This window comes from Eschscholzia californica, unplaced genomic scaffold (assembly GCF_041429995.1).
Source record: "Eschscholzia californica isolate CP2 unplaced genomic scaffold, dmEscCali1.0.p SCAF_4, whole genome shotgun sequence".
Lineage (NCBI taxonomy): Eukaryota > Viridiplantae > Streptophyta > Magnoliopsida > Ranunculales > Papaveraceae > Eschscholzia > Eschscholzia californica.
In genome coordinates, this window is record NW_028238461.1 from 55,669,443 (window position 1) to 55,690,528 (window position 21,086).

Genomic DNA, 21,086 nt, shown 5'->3' on the forward strand with positions numbered 1-21,086 from the left:
CTTTAAAGAGAGAGAGACAACTCGAAATTGCAGAAATTGTGTATTGACTTCACCCCAATTCGAAGAACCCTAATTCGATGAAAGGGTAGTTCGATCAGTACGAGAGAGAGAGAGAGAGAGAGAGAGAGAGAGAGAGAGAGAGAGAGAGAGAGAGAGAGAGAGAGAGAGAGAGAGAGAGAGAGAGAGAGAGAGAGAGAGAGAGAGAGAGAGAGAGAGAGAGAGAGAGAGAGAGAGAGAGAGAGAGAGAGAGAGAGATAGAGAGATGTATTACCTAGATTCGACAATCTTTAAAGAGAGAGACACCTCGAAATTATCTCTCTCTCTAAAGAATGTGGGGGGTTTCAGTAATTACTAATAAAAGTGGGGGATTTCAGTAATTACTAATAAAAGTGGGAGGTTTCAGTTAAGTAAATATACAAATACTAAGGGCAGTGAAGTAAATAGACAAACACTAACCTAGACTTTTCGTTAAATCTAACCAAAGTGGGGGGTTTCAGTAAAACTAATAGAAGTGGGGGGTTTCCGTAAGCTCATTATGAAAAGTGGGGGGTTTCAATAATTCTTCCTTAACAACATCATGGGCCAGTTTGTTTATTTTGATTCTATTTCGTTTGTGCATAGATTAGTAAACTTTTTTGTTTTTGAGAAATACACAAGCACCAGTGCTTACCTTTGGTCTATTGATCGAGTGAGGAGTAAGATGGATTTGTCTGCAATACACTAATAACTTGTGTAATCACGAATGACAAAGGCAAGCGCTGAGAGTTTCTATCTCTCTCTCTCTTCGATTCAACTTCAGTTTTGTTTTTCAGTGATTTTGGAATGGGGGGAGGGGTATCTGTATATAATACTATACACATATTGCTTAACAATTGTTTGAAGAAATGCATCACTGAAGTTTTTTGGTTGTTGTTATTCCTCTCCTTGTCATGAAAATGGCGCTTCCATTTGCTTTTCAAGAGATACATAAACAGAGAAGTGTGGGGTGGCTTCAAATTATAGGCTAAAAACAGAGTTACAGAAACAGCTCTACAGTGTCTTAATTTCACAAGATGAGGAGAGAAAGAAACTTATGCAGACTGATTGAACAACTCCCCATTGTGGCTTTACATAGAGGAAGTTTGTGCATATGTAACTTATGTTCATTAGTTGAATTCCATTATCTTCTCTTCTACAGTTTATCTGTTTGATTGATAACATGATCAAGATTAGGGTTCTTGGGGCATTTGAAAACAACAAGGCCACCGAAGAAATTAGGATGACCACCACCATGTTCGTTGTTCCTGGTGTCCTTGTACTGGCAGAAGTGATGGCTGAAATTGTTCCTGGTGTAGTGGTGTCCTTAATCAGGTTCGTTGTTTCATTTTAAGTTGGTCTAGTATGGCTCAAACTGCTCAAATTGGTCTCTCTCATTGGAATTCAAATCTGAAACTACAACCACTATTTAGACAACCCTAGTTTTTACTCCTACTTTATTTTGAAATTTAATTAGTTGAATGTTATGCTTTTACTTGTATTGGGGATAAGAAGGTTTGGATGGAGGGACATTGTTAAATGATCTTAATGTCGTCGCAACGATGGAACTCTTTCCTTTTCAGTCAGGTGTATGTTTACGGCGACTAAGAAAATGTCGTTGTTATCCGTTTATTTGAAGTTAAAGAAAATGGCAACTTGAGCATTCCAACAGATAATCAAAGCATGAAGATAACACAGAAAACTAACTTTTTGTTTCTCCAATCTAGGGAAGAATCAGGTTCTTCAAAGTGTGTCGTTAAACTTACAGTTGTTGTATTAGCTTTTACAAAATGACCATTTATTCTATTTCAACCCTCATTTGAGCCCAAAAAGGTCACTTGGAGTGGTTACTTCTGGTAACTTGGATTAACTGTTTGTCCTTTTTATTAACTTATTCTTTGTCCACTTAATGCCTATACGCTGTTTTATTTGTCACTGTCATCATGGTTGTGTTCTTGATTCTTTTCGATAATTATATTATGTAGTAAATTGATTGAATTCCTGGTGAATGGTGTAGACGTTTTCATTTTTGTAGGATTAGAAGGTTTGGATGGAGAGACAATGTAAAGTGCTTCTAATGTCGTTGCAATCTTGAAAGCGAGCAATCCCCTTTTCTGGTCACTAATCTTTAAGCAAATGACCTTGTAGTATGTTATTACAAATCAAAGGAAATGGGAACTCGAGCATTCTCACAACAGACAATCAAGCATGAAGATAACGCCAAAAATTAGGGCTACCTCGCTTCTCCAATTGTATACAAGAATTAGGTTCTTCAATGTCGTTTTGCTGTCGAGCTCAAAGTAGAGAATGCACAATTTTTTTTGTAAGCGTTTGAGGAGGCTACTTGGAGTGGTTTCTTGTATCTATGTAACCAGGTTATTGTTCCAACAAACTCCACATAAGGCAGGTCGCTAAATTATGGAGTTAGTTGTTCATTGTCTACCAAACTTGCTCAGGTTGATATAGATGACTCCATTTTAGAAGATTACCTTTTCTTTCCTATCTGGTTGTTGGCTGAGGTGTCTTCTATTTGGTGTCAACTCTGTCGATGATCTGGTTAAATTTTTTGGTCTAGTATGGTTCAAATTGCTTAAATCATCTAGGGTAGACATCTGTTTAATGGGAATATTTCAATCAGTAGTTTCTAGGTTGCGTCAGCCATGACTTTGGACTTCACCAACACAATGTACTTACGGGTACATGGTTGGACCCGTAACTTGTATTTTCTGTACCACCTGGAGTTTAGCTCAGTCTAGTGACAGCTTTTGTGGTTAATGTTAATATTCTGCTAGAGAAAAGATAGTATGTGTCTGTTGTCTACGTGTGCGCGTCTTATATGACTGCTTTATTCACTGATTTTTCTAGGTATTACTTGATCTTGTCTGTCTTGAAAAATTAGGCAAAACTCACCCAGGAGGATCTTCGCTCAAAAGCGAGACTTCGAATGAAGACATAGAGAAAAATTTTATTGTCCGTTTTTGTTTGTATACTTTCTTTCCAACTTTTGAGCTTGAACATGAGAAGGCTTGATCCCTTACTTCATTATTGAAAAATAAAGTCTAATGCCTCTCAAGTTCTCAACAGAAGTAAAAGAAGGAAACAAGAAGGAAGCTTTTCATGTTCAGACTTCTATAAAATTGTTGGGACGGTAGACAAGCTCTGAGATAAAGTTTAACTTTAAGTCTTCCATTATGTGCTACGCCAGGTTGAGTTGGAACAAATGCAATAGCAGCTTCCATAGTCTTAAGTTTTTACCTTTTAAGTATTTCGAACTTGATACTACCCTTAAGGGTATTGGACATACTTGGTTGTAGCTAGGAAACACTCAATGTATTGGTCCAAGTAGGATTAATCTGTTTGTCGTTGTATAGTGTGAGGGTGGTATGCTGTGTCTCCTGGTTCAAACCTGTCTTTGTCCACTAACTACATGCCCTCTTCTGCCCAAAAAAGAAGACAAAAATGGTCACTTAACACGGCTTGTTTCTTTTATGAACATAAGTGAACTCGTCATACTATTGCTCATTTCTCTTTTATGAACGTAAGGGAACTAAGTGGTTCATTGGTTCAATCCAGCAGTTGAGAAACCACCAGCCATGGAAATTTGCCGACTTTGTCAAACTGAAAGGGTAATGATCACATGGTTCACTATGTAGGTATGTGTTTCCCGAACTTATATTTACAGCTTTAATAATTAGTTAGCAAACAGATTTTTTTCGTAGTGTCACAATGCGTGCTCTATCGGACTTGGTGCTGCTGGGCCGGTCCTAAAGCTCAATATCATTTCCAATCAGTTTACTCTAAATTTTTGCTGTCTGCTTTTTCCTTGTGAACATCACTAAATAAACTCTGATTTGATGATAGGAAACTGTAAAGGAAATAACAGAGGCAGGCTGCCCTATGAGCAACTCATTCTGCTTGTACTGATCAAGTAGTTTCCAGTGCCCATCAGAGGCCTGGTCTCAGCCTTGTTGGCAACCAACGATGGGATGTATTGAAAATTGAATTTGATTTCTAAATAAATAGTATTAAGTTACGAAAATGTGCTAGTCTAGCTGGTTCCTAGTTTATGAAAAATGTGTTTTTCTTTTGAAGGCCGTAGTTCACCTTAACCATCTTCATTCACAATGTCAACTACCTAAACTTTAGTAATGGATTCTGAATTTTTAGAGAAATAACTTCAAAAAGAAAACAACTTTGTTATCTTTCTACTCATTGTATAGCATATTTAGAGTTGGAGTAGAAACTTTTTGTTAGTAGTATCAAAATTTAAAATTCAAAATTTAAAATTCAAAATATTAGAGCTTAAAGTATAACGTCCGTAAAAAGTCTGGGCTAATAATATCCCTCATTAAATCTGAAAGATTACAAACTTCATGCTTAAATCTCGACAAAAAGTTGCTTCTTGCAAAATCTTGAAAGATAACGTTGAGAAGAAAATTTAATAGGTGGAAATATCTATTTGTGTAAGGGTGTCAGAGTCATCCGCCCCTAGTGCATTAACGACAAACGCCAATTGTTTTAGCAAGGAATTATTTATATAAAGCCTTCATTTAGAGAAAAATTACAAAAAATGACATTGAAGAAAATTAATAAATATTTGAATTTTTATGAATTTAATAGTAAGTGAATAAAATGTTTTTACTTAAAAAAAAAAAAAACTAGAAAAAATGGAAAAAGTAGGGTGGTTGAACATGAAGGGTATTTGTGTCATGTTCATAATATTAAAACTGTAGTCTTGTTTAGCCAGTCTAAAAGACAGCATGAAGTGAAATAAATAGAGACAGTGAGCAGTTTCTTTGAGCAAGAGTGAAGCTTCTATTCTAATTTCTCCATGAATGGGGAAGTGGTTTGTTTAAAATCTCTGAAAACTTTATAAAAGGCCATTGATTCTGGCACCATTACAAGAGTATCCTGTAATTTGAAACACCAAAAAAAGTTCAATCCTTTATTTCTTCTTCTTTCTCTACCTTCAGAAAGAAATTGTTTCAGTTTGACTGTTTCTCTCTATAAAACTATTACTATTGCTGTAACAGTCGAAGTTAGAGCCAGAGAGAAAAAAATCCAATATCTTTGTTCATGGAGGGGAGAGAGAACACATTATCAGGGTCACCAAAAAATATAGGATCAGATTCTCCAATTAGTGGACTTGTTCCTCAGGGGATCGAGAGGAGCATCGAAAGAAGCATTGTAGGTGGAGAAGGAGTAGTAGTAGGAAGTGGTGAAGGAAGTAACCGAGGAAGTGAAGGAACGGGGAAAAGGAAAAGAGGAAGGCCGAGAAAATATGATCCAGACAGAACCATGCCTTCTGCTTCCCCCCCTAATCACGCCTTACCAAATTCTCCTGATATCGTTCCCAAACGAGGAAGAGGACGGCCAAGGGCTTCTGGTTTAGGTAATTCAAATATAAGTATTTTCTTTCCTTGAATTGCATATCTTTTAATCTTTCCTTTTCTTATTTGATTTCTTTCTGTATTTGTTTCTGTTTGTTTTGTCATTGATTTGATGTTTTCATTTCTTAATCAATATGGTTTCTTCTTTCTGTCTTTCTCAAGTGGGGAAGTGGAAATATTGTATATAGTTGTACATGCAGTGAGTTTTATTAAGGAAAGGTCAATTCTTTCAATTCCAGCTCTCAATTTTGTTAAATTTACATGGTCTTTAAAGTTGATGGTTCAGTTGCTGGATCATCTGAAGTTTTCAACGTTCTTTTTGTCCTTCCGCTACTTCTCTATCTCTTCTTTTATTCTCTTCCATTCTTTTATTGCTCCTCTTTAAATGACATACCAAAGAAGGACGCAAGAGGAAATAGAAGAAGAGTCAGAGATGGAAAAAAAAGGTATATGGAAAGGCCTTCAATACCGTTCATTGAACGAGCCGTCAGTTTGTAGCTATTGGTCAACTGAATAAAATTAAGGCTAAAGCAATGAATCAGCCAGAAGTTGGGGGCAATGAGAGAATTAAGCGAAACAGTTTACAAATGAGTGGATTTTGATTTTCTGTTTTCCTTTTGTGGGGAAGTTGTTCTTTATTCTCGTAATTTGCTGATAGGTTCAGAAAGGGATGATAGGACAGTTTCTTAGTGTTTAGCTTGTATGCTTTTTTGTGATCGGAAAAATGAGCAAGAATGAAATTTTTGTGACCGGGAAGATGAGTAAGAATGAAGGCGTACTTCAGTCTTTTTTATTCCCGTTTACAAGATACTTTTTACTTGCATCAATTTGAAATAATTGGTTATATAGTCTAATGATATTTCTTACAATTGACCTACTTTGATTTTTGTATAGGTGGGGCGGTTGCCAATTCTTTTGATGGGAGTAATTTTACTCCACATGTACTGATCATAAATGCTGGAGAGGTAATGTATTTTCTTGAATAGATATGCGTCTAACTCTTTTGAAATTACTTCTTCAGTCTTGGATAAGTCAGATTTAGATGAGTTGGATTGAGATGAATCAGAATTAAACATTTCATACACTTAGATGGATAAGATACAAATGCGTTAGAATCAAATGAATAAAATCCAGTCCGGAAGAAAAAAACACTCCAGTCCCCTTATTGTACTTGTGTATTTTATTCGTCTCTACATATTCAAATGTTCTTTAATCTTTATTATTTTTTACTCTTATTACTTGTCATAATATACTTCTTTTTTGTTTGGGTAGGATATTGTTGCAAAGATATTGTCGTTTTGCCAAATGGGTCCTCAAGCTGTGTGTGTTCTCAGTGCCAATGGCTCTATTTCTAGTGTTATTATCCGCCAACCTTCTTCTTCTGGTGGTTTTTTAACATATGAGGTATAATGTCACTTTTTTTTTTATCATGACAAACATTTGTTTACTACTAGCAACAATCTCTACTGTTTATGGTTTGCACTGTGGGTTTAATATTTGCCTCACCGAGACATCACCTAAACAAGACTTTATACTGTCTGGAATTTGGTTTTTGTGTTGGAAAAAACGAGAACAAATTGTAACTGCTCGTCCTTGATCATTACAGTTCAACTTAAATTTGAGTCTTGTTTTATTTTTCCTTCGTTTTTTACTTGTATTAGTCAAATTAATTGTTTTAAGTTTGAATTGAGAATAAATCTGCTTCTATAGGAAGGACTATTTTACCTTCAAACGGGTCGGCTTTAGAAAAATAAGACGCAAGTTAGATTCAAAATACATTAAGATAAACACAATTTACACAAATACAATCATAGATTTCTAATTGTTCTTCTCTAAATACTTGAAAGTTGGAATAAAGTTATTAGAACAGTAGAGTGAAACTTGCTTTAGGGCATTGCGAGTGTAATACCATTTCCACTCAAAACACTATAGTTTGTGTTAGACCGATTGATTTAAAAGAATTTTTTCCTTAAATGTTTTTTTCTCGTGCAGGGGCACTTTGAGATACTGTCGTTAACAGGGTCATTCGCATACACTGAAACTGGTGGGTCGTTCAACAGAACTGGAGGGTTAAGTGTTTCACTTGCTACCCCCGATGGCCACGTTGTCGGTGGTGCGGTTGGAGGTTTTCTAGTAGCTGCTACTCCAGTCCAAGTAATAATTAAAAATCCCTTCATAATTTATTACTCAGTTTGTATCTACTCTTACTGATAACTTGAGTTATGTTGTGTTAGGCTGTGTTGGGAAGTTTCATGCCCACCAACCCAAAAGTTAAGAAAGGGAAGCGTTTTCACGAACCTCCGGTTCTTTCCGCTGTCCCAATCGTTGCCCCTGCAGTTGCAGATGTTGCTGCAACACCTACCTCTGGAGCAACACCTGATGGTGATAATAACATTGTTGCTTCACCAACATCAACATTGCCTGAACAAACTCAAACTCACCAAGGGGTCGAAGCTGAAGAAAATAGTACAAGTAGTGGTGGTGCTCTTAAAACAAACTCCCATTCTTCTAAAAATGTTTGTAAGCAAACAGGCTCTCAGTCCAGTTCTGATCACCACAACCCGTCACCGGATCTTAACATCGACTTGGGCACTGAATAGGCTGGTACATTGAGGTATATTTCTTCTCCCTTTATTTCAGTCTGCTATTTTACATTATTTACTATATAATTGTTTAAACAAAGTAAAATGGAACAGTAACGTTACTATATAGTTTCTCTATCTCTTCTAACACTAAATTGATATTAACATTGAGGTCGATTCATCTGTTAGGTTTTATGCTCGAAGACTTTTGTGAGGTGGGCATAGCAGGGGCAGGAGGCTAATTGGAGTCCAGTTTATTGTTGCTGCTATATCTCTCTTTTGCTTGATAGTTGTTAGAACTTGGATTAAAAAAAACTTGGATTTCTAGTGTTGTTTCTTGTTTTTATGTTTTATTTGGTAGCAAACTTCATGGTCCTCTATGGAACCTTTATGGGAAACTTTATGTTTGAAATGGTTTAGAGGGCTTTATATATGTTCTTGTTACTATATGAGATAGGTATGCAGATATGGAGATGAACCTACTATATGTTATAATCCCCATTATGTCAATGGGGCCAGCCTTAGGTTATAAGATTCCAGGTCCAAATTGACTCTAGTCATACGCATTAGCAGTCCACTTTGGCAGTAAGGGCCGAAACAGGGCCATCACTCATTCTTAAAACCAACATTCTTAAGACCAAAGAGTCGGGCGGGCGAACTGCAAGAATTCTTAGAATGGGATACCAACTCAACACCTTTTGAGATTTTGAGAAGAGTTGGCCTCTATCATAGATTCAGTTCGAGAAGCCTGAGAGACGGTGGTTTACCCTGCGACGGATATCAGCGGTTCAAGTCTTCTTATCTCCAGCTCGTGAACTTAGCCGAGACAAAGATATGTATCAAGCTCATTCTATTTAGCATCACCTTAGGATGACATAGCCTTAAAATAGATGCTGATAAGATTGTTTTCGGTTGATTTGTGATAATTGACTTGTCTGAATGGTTTCTTCAGGTTGATTTTGGATTCACCTGAATCAAATAACTCATATGAGAAGAAACAAACATAGTTTATGTATCACTTCTTTTTCTTATAAAGGTAGACATTTTCTCACAGTTTTTCTACCTAAAAAAATTGAGTAAGTTTGGTATGATTTTTAGAAAAATAAATAAGTCAAAGCACAAACTAAGAATTTGTGTATCAACCACTGCCGAGGCTACAAACTGGTTGCATCAAACATATGTACAATATACTGGCTAATGCTAAACTGGTTCCAGGAAGCATTAACAAACAATCGATAATTTTTGGAGTCAAGATTAATCTGTCGAATAGCCGAAAGAGCCCCAAGTACACCTAGTGTTGAAAAGATAGCTGCAATTGTTGTGTTCACCCAGAAAATTAGTTTTCGTTTCGAAGGTTTAAAGGTCAAGATGAAGAACAACATCGGCAAGGTGAAGTCGAGTGGCATAAACCCAACTGCTCCTATCAATGCATTTATATCTCCGAAGAATGGGATTGCCGCTGCAATCAACCCCGCTATTGCAACTGCTAACGACCTTAAAATAAATCTCGGAATGGTGTTCCGGAAAGAGAATTCACCGCTTTTTGGGTCTGAGAAACTCCTTTCTAGCATTTCATTGGTTGGTTGCAAATAAACCTACAAAAATTATGCGTATTGAGTTAGATCGAGTTATGTTTAGGATTCTCTGGGTGTTTATACTTTTTTTTTTTTTATGAGATGGGTGTTTATACTTCAATATGATATTTTTAAACATGTACTAATGAAGCTAACTTATTTGAATTGAAGGATTGGGGTAACTAACCACATTAACTGCTGATAATTGTAGAAGAGGGAAAAAGTTGGTCATTATAAGGAACCATTTTGGAACTAAAGTCTTCCCATTTTTATCTATGAAATTATTAAGGATTACACCGTCCGCGTTGTTTCCAAACGCCCAATAACCGGAAATAGCAACGCTGAAAAACGTCACCGTTGCTACCGTATAGCAAACTGATAATCCTTTGAACATCTTTCCTTTCACCGGAGGAGCCAATGTCGCCTATAATTAAACACGTTTTAGATTTATTAGTTCCGATTTGAAACAAGAAAGAGCAAAAGAAAAACACAAGTGAGAAGTACTATTTGGGTTGTTGCGATATGAAAACGAACCTGGATTTCTGGAATTATTCCGTTCCCAAATGTTGTTGCGATGATAGCGAGGGCATTTAGGATGTTGGATACCCGATTCACACCGTTACCCTTTACAGAATAGTCTTTAGCTGGAGCGTTTGATGAATTTCCTATTACAAAATTACCCTTATAAATGCCTTAGATACGATTATGAAAGCAAACAAAGAAAACAAAAAGGGTATTTTAGTCGTTCTACCTACGTAAATGGAACCGGCTGTAATACAACAGCTATAGGCTAGACAAAATATCAAAGAGATGAGGTTGATGTGCCTCAGAGAATGAAAAGATGGAATTTGAGCCAAAATCATAACTACACCACCAAATATCATCACAAAATGGTACAACTTCATGCTTTCACCATCCTTGCTCAACAACGAGTAAATTGTCTGCGGAAAGAAGAATTATTGCATTCGTAAGATCGTAATTTAACTTGTAGTTAAGCTAGTTCAACCTCAGATATACTCTTAACGGTCACGAGTTCAGAATTGCTCAATGTTGCATTTGATTGTTTAAGTTATCGACAAACATGTCCTTTTTACTCGAGAGAAAATGGGCCCTTTGATTCATTATATATAAAGCATATGTTTTAAAGGGAAAGAAAGCAAACTAACCTTCATGCACTCAGCACCAAGAAGAATACCACCAACAACCGCACCATAACACACTATTAGTTGAATGGGTCCTACATAATATCTACCCCATCTAGGACCTGTTTAAAATAACAAATCACAACCATTCATTTTCCATCATTAATAATTCATCACTGTTTTATAAAGAGTGGTAATCTGCCCTACCAATATGCTGGCTGAATCCTGAACGGGGATACTGGCCGAGTAGAGTCTCATTTTCTTTATTTTAAAACGAAATAGATATGTTGCTTTCTACAATTTTTGTACGACAAAGTTATGTTGCTTTTATAATTCTTGCAACAAAAGAAAAATTATGCTTCGGGACTATCTAACGTGAAGATAACAATTCACCAACTGAAATCGCAAATTAGATATGAAATGACTATGCAATACTATATTCACTAACACATGAGTGAAACGGTTGAATAATTCAAAAAATGAGATTATTCAGGAAACATATTGAATGTTGAGATTAGACATTGAATTTCTGGTAGTAGATCTTATTAATTGTTTTCAGATTGAAAAAGATGGGGGTGGAAGAGAAAGTTTGTATAGAAATGAGGGGGTAATTACCTAAAATATCTTTAGCCATGTCCTTGAAACGAAGATAACGATTCCCCAATTGTGCATTGTGTTCAATGACGAGAGAGATTAAATTGTAGGAATAAAATGTCACCAGTGCTCCGGTTACTAAACAGAGAATTCCGGCGACCCAACCAAGTGAAGCAAAGGCAAATGGAAGAGTGAGAAGAGCCGGAGATACGATTGATGTTGTTAGATGATACCCACAGTGTAACCATGATCCTATTAACAATTTAAACAAATTTGATCAATTAATACCTGTTAATTAATGAGTTGATGAATAATTTTGATGGGTTTAATGGTGGAACTTGGAAGAGAGCAAAATTTCGTGTACCTTTAGATTTGAGAACGAAGAGGGCACCAGCATCAAGTTGGGTTTCATTCTGATTTTCAGTTTGATTATCTTTTGGAGAAGAAGAAGAAGAAGAAGAAGTGTTTGTATCTACTTCTGGGTGAATTGATACTGGGTTTGAGGGAAGAAACAGAGTACCCACCATACCTTTCTCTCTCTAAATTTTGAGTACTCTTCTCTCTCTCTCTCCTCTGACTTTCTTTCTTTCTCTCTATTGGTTCTTGGATTGGACTACTAGATATAATCTTGGAGTGAAGATGGTTTTCTGGTTCATGAGATTTAATTCAAAATTGGAGTTCTCCTGGGTTCCAATAGTGGTGTTCTAGTACAAAAATGGTCCATCACTGTGGTGGTAGGTAACTTAACTTACAAGAAATTGGTTGGTCATTTGGTTTCGGTTACCTTCCAATCTTTACTCTTTTGGGTAGGAATTTTGGGCATGGTTGCTTGCCTTTCACCTAAACCTTCCGAAACACTTCATCCTGACTATCTCACCGTTCATTAACCATCTTGTTATAAAGATACGTCTATTGATCTCGAGAATTTCAAATTTAACACATAGGGCCAGGGGGGTGTAAGTAGGAGGAGGTGTAAAGGGGGTAGGTAAGACATTATTTTCCTTTGGTAATTTTGCGGCCCACCCTCACCACTACGTCCCATTAGAGATATCTTCTTTTAAGTTCCGATTAGATATACCCTTTTGATGTTCAATTCTAGATACCCCTTCAACCAACCGATCTGTTGGTTTCTTCTGTGTAGTTTGCACACTCAAAAATCACAAAAATGTCCATCATCTTCTTTTTGCCGATAGAGAGAGGAATTTGCAGGAAAAAGAGAAAAAGTGTGTGGGATAATAGAGAGACTTACTATTAAAAAAAGGATTTACGACGATCTTGCTTTCTTTGGGCAGAGACGAATAGGAAAACGAAGAAGAAAAGGGAGTATCATTGTCATTGCTCACGTATGTGAACCGCATGTATGAAACTTAACCGCATTCTGTTAGTTGAAGTGGTACTCCTTAATTGACATAAAAAGAAAGGAGCATATCTTGGATTCCCTTAATGGTGAGGGAGTAAAACCACACTAAATAATTCCCTTATTTGTTTTGGTCAAAATTGATAGGTGCAATCGAGTACTTTCCAACCGAAGTGGATTACATAGACATTCAACACGCTCACTAATCCAGTGGAATTTGATCGGACGACTCCACCTATTCATCTTTTATAATTGACATCCCAAGGAACTGAATCAATGGACACGGTTTGCCAGATTAGTAGAGCATGAATGGACTTTTTTCTCTAACAATAATTGGGAAGACTTCTGGTCTCATCCAACTATCTATGTAGGTCATAGCAAATCAAGTAGGTAATAGTGTTAAACCCTTATCCAGTCCTTTGGGGTCTAAGGAAATACCAAAATTTTAAGTAGATTATGGGGTTTTGTAATTTGTACCTTACAAATCTCTAGGTTTTTTTTAACTCTAAAAGTTAGGTGTTTAAGCACATGCCTTTCTAAGTGAGTGCAACTTTGAGTTGTAAGATTTTGAAAAATTCCCTTAGAATTTAAATTTTGATGCGGTATCTCTCTGTCATAATAGTCACATAGCCCTACATAAGATAAGGACTATCTAGCAACTAAAAATATAATTTCTAAGTCCTCTTAATTCATAGTCAATTGGTTTTAAGTTGGATGACCACAAACTTAACCTAATATCATAGCTAGGACTACACGGGATAGGTTTCAAAGGCACACGATTTAGAATAATCTCACATAAGCGAAGGAATATCTAAAGTTTCAACAATTTAAATTCGTATATGTTGCAATGTTGCATCATCAATGTATTCCGTGAGACTCCGAGTTAGACTAACTCTTTACAATTCTAACACTCCTTACATAAATGAATTACCTAATGATGAGACCAGGGTCCCAAATGTCTAGTTTTGTTAGTGGCACACTCATATTTTCGTGTTCCCATCTCATCAAGAGACATACACTCCATTCATAGCATGAACGCACAATACCAAGAAAAGGCAAAAATTAAAAATTGATGGTATATTTGAGGTACAGTTCAAACTACGCAACCAAAATACAAAGAATTTGTTATACAACAAGAATATTGATATTACAATATTTGAACATGATATAATCTTCAATCCTGTAACATTAAAATCAAACATTTGCAAACAATTTGTAAGTGTTGGCGTCTAGAGCTATTTGTCGAACGGCAGCAACTGCCCCAATAATGCCTAGTACTGAAAAGATGGATGCAATTGTTGTGTTTAGCCAAAAAATGTATCCTCGTTTGGATGGTCTAAATGTCAAATTATAGAACACCATTGGCAAGGTAAAATCAAGTGGCATAAACCCCACACTTCCAATCAGTGCATTAATATCACCGAAAAATGGAATCATCGCTGCAATTGTTGCTGCTATTGCTACAGATAATGATCTAGAAATCAGTCTCGGAACAACGTTCCGAATAGAGAATTCACCACTCTTAGGGTTTGAGAACTTCCTTTCTAAGACTTCGTTAGTTGGTTGCAGATAAACCTGTAAAATACAAGAAACGTATTAAGAAAGAATAACATCTGCCATTTTTATACTTGTAAGAACCAGACTCATCTGCCGACTCGTCTAAACAGGGATCCCCCTCATACAGTGGAGGGTTGGCCTTGGCACCATCATATGATAGGCAATCGATTTCCAAAAGCTGTGGCTCTCGTGGCCCTGTGCCCAAAAGGGTGTAGTGGGTGGGGAAGCTGCTGGTACCCGACTTGTCTAGTCGACATCTTGGTACCAAACCAATTTCGGAGCAGCTTTGTGAGTAATGAGACCAACCCATTTGAGTCCAACTTATTTTAGGCAGTAGTACAATTTGTCATTTAACAATTACAGGCGACGTCTTCAAAACTTCTCAAAGGGGATATTTGAGTCCTAACTTAAACGCTTTTTGTTTTCACCAACCATTCACACGAATCAGACAAATGAATTGAATATAAAAACAAACATGTGAATTCATACGAGTCGAACCATTCAGACGAGTCGAATCTGAATTTAGAAAAAACAAACACAGCCGATAGTGTTGTTTTCGGGGTGGAGATGGATAGCACTAGCCATCTCAATTGCCAATAACCAATGGGTGAGCTAACTAATGAAATTGAGGATATATATATATATACTTACCACACTAACAGCTGATAGTTGTAGGAGGGTGAATAAATTGGTCATCATAAGGAACCATTTTGGAACCAAAGCCTTGCCATTCTGGTCCCTGAAATTACTGAGGATTATGCCATCAGCATTGTTCCCAAACGCCCAATACCCAGAGATGGCAACACTAAAGAAGGTAACAATCACTACCGTATAACAAACAGATAGTCCTTTGAACATTTTCCCCTTAACCGGAGGCGCCAATGTCGCCTACATATAGAGAGAACACATTATTAGGTGCTAAATTAGTATCTGTTCCGAAAAAGAACCAAATCAAAAATTTGATTATATCGTACTCTAATTTAAAACCTGAATTTCTGGTATTATTCCGTTCCCAAATGTAGTAGCAATGATGGCAATTGCATTGAAGACACTAAAAATCCGATTTGTTTTGTCGCCCTTCAAGGAATAATCCTTAAGCGGAGCTTTTGAAGAACTTCCTGTTAAAAGTTCACGTTACAGAATCTGAGTTCTCTACATATATATATCGGGTAATTTACTTACTCGTAGAATTGAAAAAAGTAAAAGAAAATAGAGAATGTTAAGGGTATGTTAGTCATTTAGCTTGTTACCTACGTAGATGGAACCTCCGGTAGCGCAAGCACTATATGCGAGACAGAGAACCAAAGAGATGAGGTTAATGTGTCTCAAAGAATGGAAAGATGGTATTTGAGCTAAAATCAAAAGGAGACCACCAAATATAATCACAAAGTGATACAGCTTCATGTTTTCGTTTTCAGGATTCGTTAGCAGATAAATTGTCTGGAAAAACAAATAATCCAATTAAATTAATATATTTAACTTTTTTTTCCTTATTTTTTAAGTAATTTTTCGTGCTAAAATAGAAATAAATCATTATTAAAAGAGTTAATTCCTATATGGCCCCCTACTTTGTGACCAGCTTCCTTTATGGCCCCCTTTTTTTCGTAAATTCAAATATGACCCCCTATTTTCAAGTAAATGTCATTACTACCCTTCTTAATTTTAAATTTAAAACATTTAAAAAACATTATTTCCACCTCATCCCTCTCTCTCTCTCCACCTCATCTCTCTCTACAACTCACCCCTCTCTCTCTCTCCAATTCACCTCTCTATCTTTCCAACTCACCTCTCTCTCTTCCAACTCACCTCTCTCTCTCTCTCCAACTCACCTTCATCTTCCCCGATTAAGGTCGCCGGCCGGAAAATTTTCCGGCCGGCGACCTCAAAAAAAAAAAATTTTTTCCTCTCATCTCTCTCTCTCTAAAAACTCCGGCGAAGGGGGTTTCCCTTCGCCGGAGCTCGTGAACAGACCAGATCGGTCTGTTCACGAACAGACCTTTCAAGGTCTGCCGTGAACAGACCAGATCTGGTCTGTTCGTGAACAGACCGATCTGGTCTGTTCACGAGCAGATCGTTCAAGGTCTGCTCGTGAATCAATTCTTCACGAGCAGACCGATCTGGTCTGTCACACCCACAGCCACACCCACACCATGAGAAAGATGCTTGAGAGTAGAAGAATGTGGGTGGTGGGGTGAATCAATTCTTCTTCTTTCCCTAATAGTAGTACTAGAAGTAGTAATAGATGATGATGAAGTTTCCATGTTGTTATTGGCAGAAGAATCAGGAACAAGATATTGTGACGGATCTGGTATAGTAGTAGTAGTATTAGTAGGTAAATGGTGGAGGATCGGAGGATTTTCTAATTCATTTTCTTCCTGTTGTTGTTGTGTATTACTAGTAGTTTCAGTGTTAAACTACTACTGCTTCTAGGAGTGTTACTGGTAGATAAAGATGCCATTGAAATAAAGAAGCAGTTGATTGGAGGATTTAATTCATCAAAAAAGAAGAAGAAGAAGAAGAAGAAGAAATGAAACTACTACTACTACTAGTATGAATCTAGGGAGAAAGGGTTTAGAGAGAGAAAGAGAGGTAAAAAAAGGTTAAGGGTGAAATAGGGGATTGAAGATTCCGTTCATTGAAAAGATGCTTTTCCGCCATTCATTTGAACAGCTGAACAAGATGGAGTAGATAGATTTGGGGATGGAACCGATCTGGTCTGTTCACGAGCTCCGGCGAAGGGAAACCCCCTTCGCCGGAGTTTTTAGAGAGAGAGAGATGAGAGGGAAAAAAATTTTTTTTTTTTTTTTGGAGGTCGCCGGCCGGAAAATTTTCCGGCCGGCGACCTTAATCGGGGAAGATGAAGGTGAGTTGGGGAGAGAGAGAGAGGTGAGTTGGAAGAGAGAGAGGTGAGTTGGAAAGATAGAGAGGTGAATTGGAGAGAGAGGGGTGAGTTGTAGAGAGAGATGAGGTGGAGAGAGAGAGAGGGGTGAGGTGGAAATAATGTTTTTTAAATGTTTTAAATTTAAAATTAAGAAGGGTAGTTAGGACATTTCCATGAAAATAGGGAGTTATATTTGAATTTACGAAAAAAAGGGGGCCATAAAGGAAGCTGGTCACAAAGTAGGGGGCCATATAGGAATTAACTCTTATTAAAAAGAAGTGGGTAAAGGGTAGGATATGGCAGACCTTCATACATTGTGCACCAAGCAGAGTTGAACCAACAACAGCACCATAGCATACCATTAGCTGAATGGGTCCCACATAATACCTTCCCCATCCTTGACCTGATGAATATATCATTTTTTTTGTTGAACTAAGATGAATATATCGGAGTAGTCGAGACATGAGACAGAATAAATAAGCCTTTTCTGAATAGGTTCTTTCGCTTATACTTGTATTCAAAATTATTATTATTTTTGTTGAATAGTATTATTCAAAATTTAATTCAGAATTTCGGTGTTATCAATCTAACCACACTTGGAGTACAACTTTAAGAAAATTTAATATTCTTTAATAACGTACCTTGATCAACAAACCGGTAGAACCCTAGAGGAATGCTAAAAGGGTGAGAAAAACGTGACATGTTCCATTTTAGATTTTATTAATTGAAAGATGGTCCTTAAAAAATAAAATAGCATCATCGATGGTAACATGATATTGTATCTTTATTAATAATTTACCGGTATTCCGTTGACCTTCAACTTAATTCAAGTGACAAGGATAAAAATATGATTGATATCAAGATTCCAACAATCTTTTCTTATCGATAGTTGTAGCAATCAAAGATCAAATGACAACAAAATATTATTCAATCAATCATATTCAAACTTTCATCAAAAAAAAAAAATCAATCATATTCAAATACATCCTTTTGGGTACTACAGATTCCAATTTTATGCATATGTACATACATAAAAGCTTTAGTAATGGATATGACCCACAATTGGATGTTGAACTAACACAAGTTCAAAGAAAAAAAAAACCCTCAATAAGGATATTATGATGGAAAACTAACTTTGCACCTAATAGTAGGGTAATGAGTTGAAAAATAACAAACTCCACCTTCAATGTGTGCATATTTAGATAGGATCAGGCAATTTCATCAAAAAAAAAAAAGGTAGCTTCATGTAATTTGCTAGATTTTTCTAATGTCTTTTTATCTTGAAAAGTTACAATTTTTACATACGAAACTCTGGTGTAGTATAAATATTAATATAACTATGTGACAGTGAGACAGATCATCTTCTTTTTTAAATAAATTGGTAAACGTTTACCATACCTAGATGTTTAAGATCACTTCTAAATATAAATGCTGACGGGGTCGTAATAATTTTTTAGTGTTTGCTACCGCTTATAAACATTTTCCAATTTTCAAACAGCCACCACCATAAGTCATTATTTACTCAATGCCCACATCAATCCTCACTTCTCACCTAACTCAAAAAGTTGTTTCCACTACTCTCATTAAATTTTTAGACAAAAAAAAAAAGTATACAAAAAAAACATTTGGTCTGAAAGAGGCCGTCTATGTCAGTCTGAAGGCTGATGTGGTTAGTCGAAATGTGAAAATTCCAAACATCACAGGTTGTTTGAAGTTTAATCGAATACATTGTTTGAAGTTTAATCGAATACGTACCTAGTATATCCCGAGCCATATCTTTGAACCGAAGATGTCTTTTTCCGAGTTGAGCATTTTCTTCAAGAACCAACGAAATAAGATTATACGAATAAAACGTAACAAGTGCTCCGACCACTAGAGATATAACTCCGGCCACCCACCCAAGTGAAGCAAAGGCAAATGGCAAACTGAGAAGCGGTGGCGCCACTATCGATGTGGTTAAATGATATCCACAGTGTATCCATGACCCTATTTATTTTATTTCAACAAATAATTAATTTAATTCAATTATTCAACAAGAACTACCTACCAAACTCATTTTTGACAATTTGGGTTATTATCAAGGGCGGAGCCAAGGTGGGGCGAACCCTGGCTCCAGCCAGGGGTAAGCTTTAGTTTTAAAGAGATCTTAGGTAGTACTTATGCATGAAACAGTGGCAGTAAGAGTGGTTAGGCAGGTGGTCTAATGCATCAAAAGGACCTAGGATCGAATCCCACACCTGCCATCAAATTTTTACTTTATATTTTTGACCTAATTTCCTGTTGGGCCCCTGAGTTCTAATTATAATTTTTTGTCCCAATTTATGCCCCCAATTTTTTACAATATTCATTTAATAGTTTTAGGCTAGTCAGGGCTCACGTAAAATCCTGGCTCCGCCCTTGGTTATTATCCTGTTCTTTCTTTTTGTGTCTTATTAAAGTTGAATCTTAAATTTCACTCTTTAATAAGAAATTTGGGTATGATCTATCATTGATTATTGGAGATAGTATATCAAAATTCAAGCTAAAAAGGGGTATTTGTTTTCATGGGGCAGGCAAATTTAAACAAAGGAAGGAAAAGGAAACCCATTTCTCCGTCACTCTATCTGTCTCCATTTATCAATCTATCTATCTATCTAGTGTGTGTGTGTGTGTATATATATATATAGAGTGTATATAGAGTACCTTTGGATTTGAGAACAAAGAGAGCACCAGCATCAAGTTCCTTTTGGTTATGATCATGAAGAGCATGATCACTACTAAAGTGGGGATTTCCTTCTTGATCACCTCCTGCATGGACTGCTTTTTGGTTACTCATCTCTCTCTCTCTCTTTCTCTTGCTTGTACTTAGTTTGCTCTGTTTTATACTTCTATGTGTGTGAGAGAGAGAGAGAGAGAGAGAGAGAGAGAGAAGTCCAATGTGTTAAATAAATATGTGTCTTTCTCTTAACATTCAAAGCACTCAACACCAATCTTGAGTGTCTTTTACTTCTTTATTTCTCCTAACTAATTGTCACCTCCCCTTTCCCACTCGTTGACTAATATATTTTAGACATGTACAAATACCATTATCCCCACCCCACCCAAGATCTTGGAGCGCGCCTTATTACTAGTAAAATGATTAAGTCAAAAATCTACCTCAAACCTAAACGAGATAGATTGTTCTCAGTGTTCTAATTCCCGAAATACTAACTTCTTAAAGCCGACGAAGTTAAATTGCCTCAAGCATGACGAAATTAAATGACCTAAAGTCAACGAAAATTATTTTGTTTATACCCAAGTCTAATATTTCTGGATTTACACTTTTATGGGATTGCATCTGAGACCTCGGCATTACAAAGTATATGCAATGACCAACTAAAGGCCAGTTGTTGGCTTCTCTCTTAATTGTTGGTGTTTAAAAGGCCGGTTTGGCCCATTATAGGTCTGATCTGGCCCGTATGAAAAACGGGTCAGGCTGACCCGAATTCCTTTCCGGCCCTGAGATGGGTCTCTGTTTTGAGCTCCACGAGTAATCATGGCATATGTCATCTTAACCTTATATATCATTTTTCTTCAAAAAAATTTATTTATACAAATATTACCAACAAGGTTTTAACACTTGGGGTAGCATTTTTTTTTTAACTGATGCCCATACAAAAACTAAACAGTATGCACCTAATTGGTTCGTTAAAATATGTTTGATTTAAAATTTGGTACTTCAGAATTGTTTTTCTTCGAGACATGGAATTATAGCTCAACTGGTCGTGCATGCCTCCAACGACCAGGAGGTCATGGGTTTGGTACCTTTTTTTTTGTTGAGTAATGGGTTTAGTGCTTGACAATAGGGATTTCCCTCAAAACACTAATCGATAGACTTATAAATCAAGTAGCTTCATGGCCCATAGGACCAGCTTCTGTGGCTTTAAGATCAATATGTATGGCAGTTTAAGTGTTTACTCCATCTTTGATAATAGCTGCTTTGATTTTTTCAACAAGAAGACCTTTCTTCATGGTA

General features: G+C 36.6%; 3 protein-coding genes across 14 annotated transcripts; 1 reads left to right on the plus strand and 2 right to left on the minus strand.

Annotated features, from left to right (window-relative positions):
- Positions 1-498: 498 nt before the first annotated feature.
- On the plus strand, positions 499-8,436 carry LOC147546485 (AT-hook motif nuclear-localized protein 7-like). Of its 12 annotated transcripts, none has more exons than XM_086632894.1 (10): positions 499-1,350; positions 2,051-2,471; positions 3,592-3,668; positions 3,877-4,003; positions 5,049-5,407; positions 6,300-6,370; positions 6,678-6,809; positions 7,398-7,559; positions 7,640-8,019; positions 8,177-8,436. In XM_086632894.1, the coding sequence occupies exons 5-9, from the start codon at positions 5,092-5,094 to the stop codon at positions 8,003-8,005; spliced, it is 1,047 nt and encodes a 348-aa protein (XP_086489020.1). In that variant the 5' UTR covers positions 499-1,350; positions 2,051-2,471; positions 3,592-3,668; positions 3,877-4,003; positions 5,049-5,091; the 3' UTR covers positions 8,006-8,019; positions 8,177-8,436. The 12 variants fall into 12 exon arrangements, with proteins under 12 accessions (XP_086489020.1, XP_086489023.1, XP_086489021.1 ...); XM_086632897.1 differs by having other exon boundaries at positions 502-1,350; positions 3,589-3,668; XM_086632896.1 differs by having other exon boundaries at positions 533-1,350; positions 2,051-2,663; positions 2,772-3,668.
- A 605-nt stretch (positions 8,437-9,041) lies between these two features.
- Positions 9,042-12,873, minus strand: LOC147546486 (GABA transporter 1-like). Its single transcript, XM_086632893.1, has 7 exons — positions 11,662-12,873; positions 11,319-11,549; positions 10,728-10,825; positions 10,313-10,502; positions 10,096-10,226; positions 9,749-9,985; positions 9,042-9,582 (listed from the first exon to the last, which is right to left on the minus strand). The coding sequence occupies exons 1-7, from the start codon at positions 11,822-11,824 to the stop codon at positions 9,142-9,144; spliced, it is 1,491 nt and encodes a 496-aa protein (XP_086489019.1). The 5' UTR covers positions 11,825-12,873; the 3' UTR covers positions 9,042-9,141.
- An 828-nt stretch (positions 12,874-13,701) lies between these two features.
- On the minus strand, positions 13,702-20,049 carry LOC147546487 (Transmembrane amino acid transporter family protein). The gene is made up of 7 exons (XM_086673713.1): positions 19,775-20,049; positions 18,848-19,078; positions 17,398-17,495; positions 15,462-15,651; positions 15,199-15,329; positions 14,863-15,099; positions 13,702-14,229 (listed from the first exon to the last, which is right to left on the minus strand). The coding sequence occupies exons 1-7, from the start codon at positions 19,905-19,907 to the stop codon at positions 13,849-13,851; spliced, it is 1,401 nt and encodes a 466-aa protein (XP_086529839.1). The 5' UTR covers positions 19,908-20,049; the 3' UTR covers positions 13,702-13,848.
- Positions 20,050-21,086: the final 1,037 nt, after the last annotated feature.